This window comes from Castor canadensis, chromosome 18 (assembly GCF_047511655.1).
Source record: "Castor canadensis chromosome 18, mCasCan1.hap1v2, whole genome shotgun sequence".
Classification (NCBI taxonomy): Eukaryota; Metazoa; Chordata; class Mammalia; order Rodentia; family Castoridae; genus Castor; species Castor canadensis.
Window position 1 is genome coordinate 34,297,373 of NC_133403.1, and position 15,300 is coordinate 34,312,672.

At 43.5% G+C, this 15,300-nt stretch overlaps 1 protein-coding gene across 1 annotated transcript in view; it reads left to right on the forward strand.

The window, feature by feature from the left end:
* Nucleotides 1-15,300, forward strand: part of Ksr2 (kinase suppressor of ras 2) — a 279,590-nt gene that overhangs the window by 83,787 nt on the left and 180,503 nt on the right. Inside the window, exon 2 of the mRNA XM_074060825.1 lies at nucleotides 13,721-13,861. Coding sequence (XP_073916926.1) covers nucleotides 13,721-13,861 — 141 coding nt within the window. The remainder of the gene's footprint in view (nucleotides 1-13,720; nucleotides 13,862-15,300) is intronic.

A 15,300-nucleotide genomic window follows, 5' to 3' on the forward strand; every position in this document is an offset into this window, starting at 1 on the left:
CAGAAGTTTATAGTTTTCCTTGTAGAGGTCTTTCACATCTTTTGTTAGGCTTACACCTAGGTATTTCATTTTTTTTGAGGCTATTGTAAATGGAATTGTTTTCATACATTCTTTCTCAGTTTGTTCATTATTAGTGTATAGAAATGCTAATGATTTTTCTATGTTGATTTTGTATCCTGCTATCTTGCTATAGCTGTTGATGTTGTCTAGAAGCTTTTGAGTAGAGTTTTTTGGGTCTTTAAGTTATAGGATCATATCATCTGCAAATAGGGATATTTTGACAGTTTCTTTACCTATTTGTATTCCTTTTATTCCTTCTTCTTGCCTAATTGCTCTGGCTAGGAATTCCAGTATTATGTTGAATAGTAGTGGAGATAGTGGACATCCTTGTCTGGTTCCTGATTTTAGAGGGAATGGTTTCAGTTTTTCTCTGTGAAGTATAATGCTGGCTGTAGGTTTGTCATATATAGCTTTTATAATGTTGAGGTACTTTCCTTCTATTCCTAGTTTTCTTAGAGCTTTTATCATGAAATGGTGTTTGATCTTATCAAAGGCTTTTTCTGCATCTATTGAGATGATCACGTGGTTTTTCTCTTTGCTTCTGTTAATGTGATTTATTACGTTTATTGATTTTCGTATGTTGAACCACCTCTGCCTTCCTGGGATGAAGCCTACTTGGTCATGGTGAATGATCTTTTTGATGTGTTGTTGAATTCGGTTTGCCATTATTTTGTTGAGGATTTTTGCATCAGTGTTCATTAAGGAGATTGGCCTATACTTCTCCTTTTGGAGGTGTCTTTGCCTGGTTTTGGGATAAGTGTAATACTGGCTTCATAAAATGTGTTAGGCAGTTTTCCTTCCCTTCCTATTTAGTGGAACAGTTTAAGGAGGGTTGATATGAGTTCTTTAAAGGTCTGATAGAATTCAGCAGAGAATCCATCAGGTCCTGGACTTTTCTTTTTGGGGAGACTCTTGATTGCTGCTTCAATTTCATTTTGTGTTATAGATCTATTCAGGTGATTAATATCCTCTTGGTTCAGTTTTGGATGATCATATGTATCTAGAAATCTGTGCATTTCTTTAAGGTTTTCAAATTTACTTGAATGTAGGTTCTGGAACTAGTCTCTGATGATTTCCTGGACTCATAGTCCATTCTATGAGTGAGCTCGAACTTACTATTTAACTTTTCTGTTACTGTATCATTAAAATGGTTTTCACATTTACAGATTCAGAAATGGGACTGTGACAGCCAGGCCTTTACCTGGATTCACACATGTCTAGTGAGACGTTCTTTTGGGTGGAAGATTGCATGTTACCTAGCTTAGCCAAACCTAGACTTAAAAAACATTAAAACATTTTCCCAGTGACAGCAGGTAACACACCTACAGTGTACTTTCTAATATTGCCATAAAGAAGGGAATGGGAAAAAACAGGTCACACGTAGCCTCACCACCAGAAAAACTACCACTCCAATGTTCCCATGCCTTCCCGGGCCTTTTCTCTGCAATTTTGAATGATGTGCTGGTGTATGAATACATTGTAATTTGTTTATATCCTCTTCTGTTTTATTTATTTATTTTTTGGCAGCATAGCATTTGAACTCAGGGCCTCTACCACTTGAGCCACTCCTCCAGCCCTCATTTTCCATCTTTTATGGTACTCTCAACTTGCAATTAAAGCTTCAGGAATATTCTGAATTATTCCTTTAGGATAAAAGCCTAAACATTCTCCATGAGATAGATAGTGTGGGGGGCAGACGTGAACCATATCTGTAGTCTAAAAATTTCTAATAGCTATATTTAAAAAGAAACTGGTGGAAGTAATTTTAATATTGCTTTCAGCTCAGTATGTCCAAAATATCACTTAATCAGTACAAAAATATTAATGACTTATTTTATGTTCCGTTTCTCCTAAGTCTTTGAGATGTACTATATGCATGTTACACTTAAGCACTTCGCAATGTGGCTTCCTTATCATCTGTCTGTCTGTCTGTCTATTTGGCAGTGCTGGCAGTCGAACCAGGGTCTTGTGCATGACAGGCAAATGCTCTAGCACTGAGCCACACACCAACCCTGCTTTTTTGTTTGCCTATTTGCATTTTTGTTTAGTTTTGAGATGGTGAGTTTCACTATGGTGCCCAGCTGGTCTTGAACTCCTGGGCTCAAACAATTCTTTTTTATTTGTATTTTATTGTTTTCACATTTACTCATGTGTATACATTGTTTGGGCCACCTCCCCATCCCCCACCTCCAGAGAGAATCTGTTCCACCCTCTTGTTCTCCTATTTTGTTGAAGAAAAAACATGTAAGATTAAAAAAAAAATAGCGCTTTTGCTCTCTTGGGATAAAGCTAGCTATACAGAGAGATTCCTAGCATTGCTTCCATGTACTTGTATATTGCAACCCACACTGGCTCATCTCTGCCAGACCTCTTCGCTACTTCCTGGTCCCCTTCCCATAGTGGCCTCTTCCAGTTTAAGATGACTATATTCACTCCTCTACAGTGAGCACATCAACCACATTCAAGTTTTGGGTTTCCTACCTTCCCCTATTCCTCCCGTGCACATTCTCCCCTTAGTGTGTGATCCATGTCCAATAATATTACTGCATTTTTTTGGGGGGTGTCTATAATCTGCATATGAGGGAGAACATGTGATTTTTGTCCTTCTGAGCCTGGCTAACTTCGTGTAAGATCATGCTCTCCAGTTCCATCCATTTACTTGCAGATGACAAAATTTCACTGTTCTTTGTGGCTGCATAAAATTCCATTGTGTATAAATACCACATTTTCTTAATCCATTCGTCAGTGGTGGGGCATCTTGGCTGTTTCCATAACTTGGCTATTGTGAATAGTGCTGCAATAAACATGGGTGTGCAGGTGCCTCTGGAGTAACCTGTGTCACAGTCTTTTGGGTATATCCCCAAGAGTGGTATTGCTGGATCATATGGTAGATCAATGTTTAGATTTTTAAGAAGCCTCCATACTGTTTTCCAGAGTGGTTGCACCAGCTTACGTTCCCACCAGCAGTGTACGAGGATTCCTTTTTCCCCACATCCTCACCAACACCTGTTGTTGTTGTTGTTTTTGATGATGGCTATTCTAACAGGGGTGAGGTGGAATCTTAGTGTAGTTTTGATTTGCGTTTCCATTATGGTCAGGGATGGTGAGCATTTTTTCATGTGTTTTTTGGCCATTTGGATTTCTTCCTTTGAAAAAGTTCTGCTTAGTTCAGTTGCCCATTTCTATATTGGTTCATTGATTTTGGGAGAGTTTAGTTTCTTAAGTTCCCTGTATATTTTGGTTATTAGTCCTTTGATGTGTAGCTGGTAAATATTTTCTCCTATTCTGTGGGTGGTCTCTTCAGTTTAGAGACCATTTCTTTTGTTGAGCAGAAGCTTTTTAATTTTATGAAGTCCCATCTGTCCATCCTTTCTCTTAGTTGCTGGGCTGCTGGAGTTCTATTGAGGAAGTCCTTGTCTATACCTTTTGCTTTTGGGCTGCTCTTTCCTGTACTAACTCCAAGGTTTCAGGTCTGATACTAAGATCCTTAATCCATTTTGAGTTGTCACAGGGTGATAAACATGGATCTAGTTTCAGTTTCTTTTTTTTTTTTTTTTTTTTTCACTTTTTAAAAATTTTATTTATTTATTTTTTTTTTTTCATTTTTCTTTTATTATTCATGTGTGCATACAAGGCTTGGTTCATTTCTCCCCCCTGACCCCACCCCCTCCCTTACCACCCACTCCGCCCCCTCCCGCTCCCCCCCTCAATACCCAGCAGAAACTATTTTGCCCTTATCTCTAATTTTGTTGTAGAGAGAGTATAAGCAATAATAGGAAGGAACAAGGGGTTTTGCTGGTTGAGATAAGGATAGCTATACAGGGCATTGACTCACATTAATTTCCTGTACATGTGTGTTACCTTCTAGGTTAATTCTTTTTGATCTAACCTTTTCTCTAGTTCCTGGTCCCCTTTTCCTATTGGCCTCAGTTGCTTTAAGGTATCTGCTTTAGTTTCTCTGCGTTAAGGGCAACAAATGCTAGCTAGTTTTTTAGGTGTCTTACCTATCCTCACCCCTCCCTTGTGTGCTCTCGCTTTTATCATGTGCTCATAGTCCAATCCCATTGTTGTGTTTGCCCTTGATCTAATGTCCACATATGAGGGAGAACATACGATTTTTGGTCTTTTGAGCCAGGCTAACCTCACTCAGAATGATGTTCTCCAATTGCAGACGGATAACCACTTTCCCAGCAACATTTGTTGAAGAGGCTGTCTTTTCTCCATCAGAGGTTTTTGGCACCTTTGTCAAAAATAAGGTGGGCATAGCTGTGTGGATTGATATCCAGGTCTTTTATTCTGTTCCACTGGTCTTCATATCTGTTTTTGTGCCAGTACCATGCTGTTTTTATTACTATTGCTTTGTAATATAGTTTGAAGTCAGGTATTGTGATACCTCCAGCATTGCTCTTTTTGCTGAGTATTGCCTTGGCTATTTGTGATCTCTTGTATTTCCAAATGAACTTTAGAGTGGATTTTTCAATCTCTTTAATGAATGTCATTGGAATTTTGATGGGAATTGCATTAAACATGTAGATTGCTTTTGGGAGTATAGACATTTTTACTATGTTGATTCTACCAATCCATGAGCATGGGAGATCTCTCCACTTTCTATAGTCTTCCTCAATCTCTTTCTTCAGAGGTTTGTAGTTTTCCTTGTAGAGTTCGTTCACATCATTTGTTAAGTTTATTCCTAGGATTTGATTTTTTTTGAGGCTATTGTAAATGGAATTGTTTTCCTGTATTCTTTGTCAATTTGTTGACAAGGAATATTGGTGTATAGAAAGGCTACTGATTTTTGTAAGTTGATTCTGTGTCCTGCTGAAGCTGTTTATGATGTTTAGGAGTATTTGGGTGGAGTTTTTTGGATCTTTGAGGTACAGAATCATGTCATCTGCAAATAGAAATACTTTGAATGTTTCTTTACCTATTTGTATTCCTTTTATTTCTTTTTCTTGCCTTACTGCTCTGGCTTAGAATTCCAGGACTCTGTTGAATAGGAGTGGGGAGTGTGGGTACCCTTGTCTCGTTCCTGACTTTAGAGGAAATGTCAAACAATTCTTTTGCTTCAACCTCCCAGGTGGCTGGGACTACAGGCATGTGTCACTATGACTGACTTAATTTAGTATTGTTTTCTCAAAACAATAGGCTAACATTTAATAGAAGAAAATTTGTCACTACTTCCATTTTTAAACTTCAACTAAATTACTTAGTAAAAAATAACATGAAAAAACGCTTCTTCCTTAGTTAAACAAGACACATTCCAGGTATTCATTTAGCTACATGTGACTGGAAGGTCAGAATCTGACCCAGAGATTAAATCAATTTTGCTCTTTCTGGCTTCTCAATGTGTGACTCCAATGCAGAGTTGAGGGAGTTCCTGTATGTAGAGTTTGAGAATCCACTGACAAGTTCAAGATTAAAGGCAACTGGCGTTGGAGGGGCTCAAACCCTAAGATTTAGGCAAAAGCAGGTGTGTGTTTCTCCCCTTGCACACAGAATGCTGAAGGCAATGGTTGATAAAATTGTAATGCCAAGGAGAGAGAGGAGAGGAAGCGGAGAGCCCCCTATTTGAAATAGTTGCAATCATGGGACAAAACATAACAAAGTTCACCTACACTGGTGACCTTTTAAACTGTTTGCTTCACTGCCATTCACAGGCCTGGCCCCATGTGGCCACTTGCTTCTCAGGATGGGGAAACAGCCATGTCTCTGAAGCTAGGATGAGTGATGAGTGCTATATATTCCAGAAGAATGGTCAAATAATGGTGGCCATTGATTCATTCTTGCTTGGTGTCTCTCAGTGGTCCAGGCCATGGTTTGAATTGTGGCCCCCCTCTCCCCCCACTCAAATGTGGATGTCTTAAACACTCATGATGTGATCTTGCTTAGAAATAGGGTCATCGTAGATATACTTAGTTAAGTGCATACTGGAGTACCATGGGCACCTAATCAATTGTGATCAGTGTCCTTATAAGATGGGGAAATCCAGACACAGGCACACAGGGACAAGGGATGTGACAGCTAGGAGAGGGGACTGGAGCAGACCCTTGTTGCATGTCAGAGGGCCAGGGCTCTGCCCCTCCTTAACTCTGACTCCTGCTGTGTTTGTCACTGGAACAAAATGTATGAGAAAACAACTGAGGGAGGAAGGATTTGTTTTGCTCAGAGTTTCAGAGTTTTCAGTCGATCGTGGAGAGAGAGAGAGAGAGAGAGAGAGAGAGGAGAGAGGAGAAGAGGAGGAGGAAGAGGAAGAAGAGGAAAAGGAGGAGAGAGAGAGAGAGAGAGAGGGGAGAGAGAGAGAGAGAGAGAGAGAGAGAGAGAGAGAGAGAGAGAGAGAGAGAGAGATGAGGTGGGAGAGTGAGAGGGAGTGCTTTTATTACACCTGGCTCCAGCCTATTGGTGGCACCACCTACATTTCAGGTGGGTCCTCCCCACCTTAGCCAAGGCTGTTTCTCTGGAAATATCCCTGTAGACACACCCAGAGGTGGCTTTACTAGTGTCCTAGGCATTTCTCAATCCAGTCCTGTTGTCGCTCAAGGTTAGCCACCACACCTCCCTCCAGTATCGTGAGACAGAGCATGTCTGAGGTTGAAGTCACCTGATCTATAGGTCACTGTCACAGCAGCCCTTGCAAGCTAATGTAGGCCAGAACTTACCTTTTTGGGTTCACCACCATCCTCTTAAAGGTACATGTTTCTAAATTCTGCATCTGATACATTTTAAAGTTCATTGTGATTTATTTATATAAGTGCCAAAGAAATCACATAAATGAATTGTCTTTAAAAATAGAGATGGAGTCAGTCCCCTGTTTCCATGCGAAATTTTGAGTTTTAACATAATCAACTCTCTCTACCTTTAGAAAAAGTTTACCAAGACTTTTGAGGACATTTAGTCACATAATTAAAATGTAAAAATGGCTTTTAAATTAAAATTGATTTTATCTAGTTTACAAGTAGGATGAAAGTTACCAGACATTCTTTTATTATTTTATTTGCTTATGAGGTACTGGAATTGGAACTCAGAGCCTTGCTCTTGCTAAGCAGGCACTCTACCACTTAAGCCATGTCCCCAGCCCTTTTTGCTTTAGTTGTTTTTCAGAGAGGGTCACACTTTTGCCCCTGTTGTCCTCAGACTGAGATCCTCCTACCTATGCCTCCCGTGTAGCTGGGATCACAGGCGTGTGCCAACACACAATGGCTTATTGATTGAGACAGGGTTCTTGATAGTTTTTTCCCAGACTGGCCTTGAAACTTGAGCCTCCCAATCTCTGCCTCCTGAGTAGCTGGAATTATAGATGTGAGCCTCAGCGCCTGACCCCAGCCATTCTTGCTAAACCTCTGTCCCATTGCAATGGTAGGACAGAATCCCATGATAGAAACTAATGTACCTGGAATAGTTTTCATTTAGCATCTCACTTTTTCAGGATGGATAGAAAATATCCAAAAGAATAAGTTGTTTTTCTTCTGATTTGTTTCTGAATGAATAGCATCTGACCTGCTGGTACTTCTGACACTTGCCCATCATTGGACTCTTCCTTACTTCCTGGCACAACAAAAAATTCCAGGCTCTTATTAATTGCCTGCCTCAGCCCTGCAATCAGCTGTTTCTCCAGAGAGCATTGGTTCCTCTGCATGGAAAGTGATATTTGTAGACTGAGGCCTGGCCCTAGGGGTGCTTAGGTGGCATTGCTTCCAGTCCCCTCAGGGGACAGCGTAGGCACCGTGTGTATGTGTGTGACATGTGTGTATCTGTATCGTTCCCATCAATTCACTTTTCTGTGTGCATGCTGGTGACCAGCACTTCTAATCCCAGTCCAATCTCACAGGGTCTTCATGAGCCTTTCCCCTTCCCGCACACGTGTCCTGCAGAAATAACCCTCAATGTACTTGTTTACTTGCTGCACCTGTGCTTACCTAATCTCTCAGCTGCACAGAGCAGTGCCTTGCTTGGCCACTGTCCTTGTGGGGTTGTCCCCACATGGCTCTGCCAATTTCCTTGTGTAGAGTTCATTTATTTCTGATTTATAAAAGTGTCCTTACTTTTTTTTTTTTTTTTTGGTAGGACTGCAGTTTGAACTCAGAATTTCACGCTTGCAAATCAGGTACTCTACTGCTTGAGTCACACCTGTAGTCCATTTTGCTCTGTTTTTTTAGGAAATGGGGGTCTTGTAAACCATTTGCCTGGGCTGCCCTTGAACCATGATCTTCCTGTTCTCAGCCTCCCAAGTAGCTAGGATTATAGGCGTGAGCCATTGCGCCTGGCTTTACTTTTTACCTTTATATCTCAGTGCATAAAAATTTCCTTTTATTTCTCTAACCCCTTTCTAAGTTGATGCCTCATTTTTAAATTGTTCTCATTCCAATTTTGTTTTTCTGTTGTCAGATCATTTTCTTAATGTCTCTTACAGAGCTGTGACATAGTAGGCTACAGGTTTGTTTTGCTTTGTGAGTGGATCTTTCTGGCAAGCCTGAAGTACCTACAGGAATGCAGCCCTGCTCTTTCTTCTCATTATAACTTTGAATAGAACTTGATCTTTGTATTTTTTTTCCCTATGGCTGTTTTAACAAATCACCTTAAAACACAGCAACTTAAACAAAACCGTTTTTTGTCACATCTGTGTGAGCCAGGATGTCAGGCGCCACAGCTGGGTGGTCGTGGCTCAGGGTTGCAGTAGAGATGTTGACCAGGGCTGCTGTCAGGTGCCAGCTTGACTAAGATGGCTGTTGACTGGGGACCTCAGTTCCTCACCACATGGGGTCTCTCCAGAGCCAACCAAACCTCTTCCAGGCATGGGCAGCTGGTCTCCCCCAGAGGGAATGGTCCAAGACAGAATGGAGGCAGAGGAAACTGCAGTGCCTTGTGGACCTAGTCTCCACTTTCACCGTATTCTTTTTGTCACTAAGCCCAGCCCTGGTTTCTTTTTCTCTTATTGACTTATGAGCATATTATACAGTTGTACTGGGGGTACATTGTGACATTTACAAAAGTGCTTACATATCTTAGATTCACCCCTCCATCATTCTCCTTTATCCCCTCCCCCTTCTTAGAATAGTTTCAACAGGTCTCATTTTTCCATTTGCCTACACGAGTACCTAATATTCCACCATATTCACTTCCCACACCCTTTCCTCATATCCTCGCCCCTCCACTGGTACCAGTCCCCCAGACAGGACCTGTTTACCTTCCTCTTCTCCATTTTGTTTGTTTAAGATAGCCGTACAGAGAGTTTCACTGTGACATTTCCATGTATGTGTGCATGCTAACCCACATTGGCTCATTCCTCCCTTTTCCTCCTTTCTGCCTTAGGCTCCTTCGTATGGAGATTTTGGGTTTCTTAGGATGAACAGGTTTGAATGTTCTGTACTCATTCTTGTGCAGAAAGTACATCAGCCATATTTACCTCAACTTCCTCCTTTTCCTCTCCCCCTCCCGTTAGTGCCTTCCCTAAGTGTGACCTGTTTCTCACTCTTGTCCTTCGTTCTTTAGGTGTCTGCTCATTGTTCAGTGGCATTTTTGCACTGGCATTTTACCTATAAATGTATTACCCCAGCCCTCACCTAAGGAGAGGAGAACTCGGCTCCACATATTAAAAAGCCATCGTGTCCTTTTTAGATACTCGCTTTTATGAAAAATTAATTTTCCTAACTGTTTAGAAGGAGGCGTGGCTTAGGATGTGTTTCTGACCCCACAGACATCCCTTACTGTGTTTATCTCCTGCTCAGAAATATGGCGGCCTGCTCTCAGAGGACCTGGATCTCTGTTCCTCTCCTGCAGTCCTTCTTTTGCTGTTTCTCTTCAGTGTTGCTACTGCAGTGGGTGAAACTCCTGGTTTCTACTGCTATTCTCAAATCGGCTGTCATCTTTTCCAGGGCTCATTGGGGTTGGCCTTTTTTCAAGTCCCTAAGATCCCCCAGGCCCCCTACATGGATACCATATAGGTTTTATAGCTGTCAGTGGGGGGCTTGTATTTTGGGGTTCCTACACAGTAGTGCATATATTTTTACATTTGTTGTCCTTTGGTTCTGTCGCTTTTTATGAAGAAAGTTCCAGAGAGATTTCAGAAATAATCCTTACACTACTGCATGTCCTCAGCCTTCTTGTCTTAAGTAGAAATACTTATGAAAGAAACCATTTCCTTTCTTCTTGTGGCTACCCCAGTGCTAGTGTGTTGATAGATGGTTGGTCCTGCCTGGCCTCAGAGGCAGGGCTGTGAGAGGGCATGGTGGGGAGTATGGTGAACTGACAGCACACACTCCTTCTAAGGCGGCCCAGGCTCTCCAGCCTGGAACACAAGCCTGCGTGGCCAGGTCCTCAAAAGAAGCCTGACATTTGTGGGTTTGATGTGGAATATTCTTATTTTTAAATGTTGGCAGTGAATTTGAACACAGAACACATACTGAGCGGGCCGTGGTTGAGATTCTGTGTAGCAGTTGGTTTTGTCTCCAGGCTTCTCCCACACCTGTGTGACCTTGAGTCATGAACTCTGACCCTCATCTGTTCTGATTGGTTTGCGCATCTTTTTCTGTGATTGCGCTTGAGCCCTGAAAGCTCAGAGTCGTTTCTCATCCCTTCTCTGACTATCAAGATCCTAGGACACTCTTGTCCCATGGTGTGTTAGTGAACATTACAATACTGTAACAAAATACCCGATTCAAGCAACTTAAAAAGAGGATAGGTTTATTTGGACTTGAGTTTTGGAGGTTTTAGTCCATGGTCATTGGGCCCTGCTGTTTTGGGCCTGTGGCAGGGTAGCACATCATGGCGGGAGCTCGTGGTGGAGGAAGCTGTCTACCTTGTGGTGGCCAGGAAGTGAAAGAGAGGAAGGGTCCAGCCTCCTACCGTCCCCTTCAGTGGCCCACCCACAATGACCTAAAACCTCCCAGTGGGCCTCTTAAAGGTTCCACCGTCTTCCAATGACACCAAGCTGGGGACCATGCCTTTAACCCACGGGCCTTTGAGGAATGCTTAAGCCCCAACTAGAGCAGCAAGAGTCGGTAAAGACTCAGTTAGTCCACTTGCTAGGGTAAGTGCCCAGGAGTGGGAGGCTGAATCGTGGCCCCCAAAGGTATCATCGTCCTAAACTCTGAAGCTGTCAGTACGTGACTTCCCATGACAAAAGGGGGCTTTGCAGATGTGAGGAAGAATTTTGAGATGAGGACGTAATCCTAGGGATCCAGTGGCCCAAGGTCACCATAAGGGAGTTGGGGAGAGGTGCCAATGGAGTCAGGAGGCTGGAGTGATAAGTGGAGGGAGCCAGAAGCCAAGGAATGAATGCATTTTGCTTCTGGACACTGAGAAAGCCAGAAACAGATCCTCCCCCGAGCATGCAGTGGGCACAGGGCCCTGAGACCTGGATTGTATTCCAGTGAGACTTGCTTCAGATTTTTGATCTCCAAAACTGCTGGGGATTGAATTTGTGTTGTTTTAAGCCACTAAATCTGTGGCCATTTGTAACAGTAGCCAGAGGAGACCAGTGTGCCCTGGATGTCAAGATTTCCCTTGAGGTGTGTGTGTGTTTGGCGGGGGGGGGGGGGGGGGCTCTTTAACTTTCCCCCTGGCAAAGGAGGTTTTAGGGACAAACACCCAGTTCACTGCAGCTTAAGCAAGGCAAGTAAGGAAGGAGAGATAGGAAGACAGGGAAAGAAGGAAGGAATGAAGGAAAGAAGTGAGTGAGGGAAGGAGGAAAGAGAGAATTTGTTGCAAATAAATTTGTCACTGCAGAGTCTGGGGACATCTGGTGCCCTGTTCACTCCAGGGCTCAGCTGCCAGTGGGTGTGGTCAGCAATGCATTTCTGTCTCAGAAGGTTCCCAGATGGCCTGGGGATGGTCCTGGCAGTCCTGGGTAATTCCAGCAGGAAGTAGAGGCTGTGTCCTGGGTGCTCAGATGTCCTGGCATTGTTCTCAGTGGCTCACCTGAATCACTTGTTATTCTTGATCCAAACATGGCTGTTTGGCCAGGCTTGGGCCACCTGTCCATCCTGCAACCCAGTGGTGTTGGGGTGGGAGACTGGTCTCACCTGGGCCATATGGACTGTGAGCCCAAGAAGGGACATTCCTCAAAGGAAGCTGAAATGCTGTTTTCAGAAACAGGGGAATGGGACAGCAGCCAAGGAGAAGCAACAGATACCCATCAGTCACCTGGGGGCTGTAAGACTTGTCACCCTAGCATCCAGAACTGTGTTTCTGATAGATGTTGCCTGGCAGTGCTTTGAAATGCCACAGGCACCTGCGTGTCTAAGGACTTTTAATTCTGTCCCATAATTATCTTTTCTAAATATGTTTAAAACCACACAGATAATCAGATATTTTGGGAAACCATTAAGACAATGCAAAAATTATATGTAAATACGCTCAATGCCCTAAGCCCCAAAGAGTCTCCTCTTCCTAAGTCAGGAGCTGGAAGTTTACCTTTCCACATCTTTCACTTCTTTTTATACTCAGACACACGTGAATTGCCTTTCTTTTGTAAGTAGTGTTCATTTTTACAGAACCAGCCATAAAAACACTCCTTTTGTATTTCTTAGAAATCCTCCCAGAAACAAGGATCCAAACTGTCTCTTTTGAAAAGTATTTGTTAATTCGTGAATACTTGTGCATGAGTCAAATAGCACAGGAGAGCTTAAATAAAATACTTCTCCCCCCCCCCCCAGTTGCCCCTCGCCCCTTCTCTAGAGGACCAGGAAGGTTTCCATGGGAAAGGGAAGGGATCTATTTTTATTTATCAGCATACCTTGGAAACCGTGCTTATCAGTATGCAGCACACTTTGTCATTCTGTCTTACAGATGGGTAGCATTGCTTTGTGTGGCTGTAGCATCAATTATCCGATGAGTTTCCTACTGATGACCACAGGGGGTTTGCAATACTTTGCTGTCACAAACAGAACTGTAAGCAAGACCCTTGGACACAAGGGTTACTTTGCAACAAGATGTGTGGCTCTAGATTGAGTTTCTAGAAGTGGAATTGTGGGGTCAGGGATATGTGCCATTGAAATGTAAGCGTACAGTCAGAAGGCCCTCTACCAAAGTGGCACCATCCCCAGTCCAGCAAAATGTTGGGTCCTGCCTGCTTACCCATCTTTTCCATCAAGGAGGAAAGATGAGTGGTATCTTCATACATTTTTGTGTTACTGTGACAAACTACCAGAGACCGGGTACTTTATAAAGAAAATTTATTTGGCTTTTCATTCTGGTGGCCAGAAGGCTCAAATGACATGGCACTGGGTGTTTGATAACATGATGCAGAAGTGGAGAGGGAACTGGCTTCTTATCAAGAGGACCAAGCATGTGGGGTTACCTAGCTTTTAAACAACCCACTCGCAAGAGAACTAGCTTGCTCCTGCGATAACTACGTTAATCTTTGCCAACAGTGGTGTCCTAATGACCTGATTACCTTCCACTCGGCCCTACCTCTTAAGAATCCACTGCCTCTCAGAACTGTTACATTGGGGACCAAGCTTTCTGGCACTTGAAACTTTGGGGACACATGCAAATCATAGCCACACCACAGCAGGTGGAAAACTGGATCTCTGGGTGGTCTAACCAACGTCTTTAAAATACAGAGTTAGCTGGGGCTTGGGGGAGAGGTAGCAGGGGTTCTCACCTCTGCTTATTGTGGCAGTGTCTCTGAGATGTGTCCTTGTCCTTTTTTGTGTCTCTGCAGAGCAAGCTGGTGAGTTACTTCAGCCGGCAGCTGTCCTACAAAAAGAAGGTGTCCCTACAGGAGCGCAATGCCGAGCTAGACGGCTTCCCCCAGCTCCGGCACTGGTTCCGGATTGTCGACGTGCGCAAGGAAGTCCTGGAGGTGACCAGAGGCTGCCCTGTACCCTTCACCCTATCCTTTCACACCCACCTCTTTGTGGCTGCTTGGGTGACAGGCTTTTGGCCATGCACAGCACAGTCCCTGGCACAGAGTGAGCCTGAAGTAAAAATATACTGGAAGAAGACTGGCAGGATCTTTGATGCATCTGTGCTGGATTCTTAAGGACACGGATCTAGAGTCAGTTAGAACTTCGTTCAGCCACTCAGTGGAGTCACTTTAGCCAAATCACGACCTCTTAGACCAGTCCTGTCCATTGGGACTTTTTGCTACAGTAGAAATATTTTATATTTGTTTGATCTGAGGCAGTAGCCACCAGCCACTGAGCACCCGATTTGTGGTGTGTGTGTGTGAGACTAAGGAGTGAATTTTTAATTATATTTAATGGTAACATGGCCAGTGGCTGCCATATTGGATTGCAGAGTCTTAGGGCAGCAGTCTTCCCATGTGTTAAGTGGGAGTCATGATTGTCCTGCCTTCCTAAGTAGCTGGCGTGATAAAAATGAGGGGATCCTATAAAATGTTCAGCTCATGACACACAGTAAGCATCACCCTTGCTGTTGTTAGTGTTGAATGCTTTGCAAGTAACAGGTTTCTGGTGGCAAAACCAAGCCAGATCACTCAATGTTTTGGGTCCCCAGCTCAAGGTTGGACCCCACCCTTGTGGTCTCAGAAACAGTGAGATTTCCTTGCCCTCTGGTATTGTCCTTTCAAGGATGGGGCTGAGCCGTTCCTAATAAAACCAGCTTCATCATTGACTTTGGTGCCAGACATTGTACTAAGGCTGTACCTGAAGGGTGTCCAGTGTTGAGACTGTTTTCCCTTCAATGACTTTTTGAGCAGGTGTGACTGTTATCCCCATTGTACAGACTGGGAAACTGAGGCTCAGGGATGAATCCATGTGTTCAGCCAAAGAGAAGGCAGGCTAGCTGGAGAATCCAGCTGCTCTGGATGCCAGAGGATTCGTGTAGGAATCTCTGTGCTTTCTTCATTTCTCTGGGCTGAGGTCTCCCTGATCTGGAAAGGTATCCCCTGCCTGTAAAGCCAAGAGCCCTGACTCCAGCAGCTCCCTGCTGGTAGAAGCCTCTGCCTGTTTTGGACCTTGTCCTCAAAGGCAGGAATCTCCCCTGACTCCAGCAGATCTAACGTCCCATGCCACATGTGAGCGCCCCGCATTCTTCCACCCACCGCCCCACTTCACTTACACGTGCACGCCAGGCACCGCACAATCCCATGTGCCCTTATTTCACTCCCAGGATGGCCAGAGAGCCAAAAGTAGGTTTCTTACAAATATCCCTGGGATGAACGGCCCAATATGAATAATAATGTGCATTGTAACTGCATGGACTTCTTACAGGAGCCATTTGTTTATTTATCAAGTGCCATTTGTGGGCCAAATAAAGTAGAAACAAGTCTTTTACACT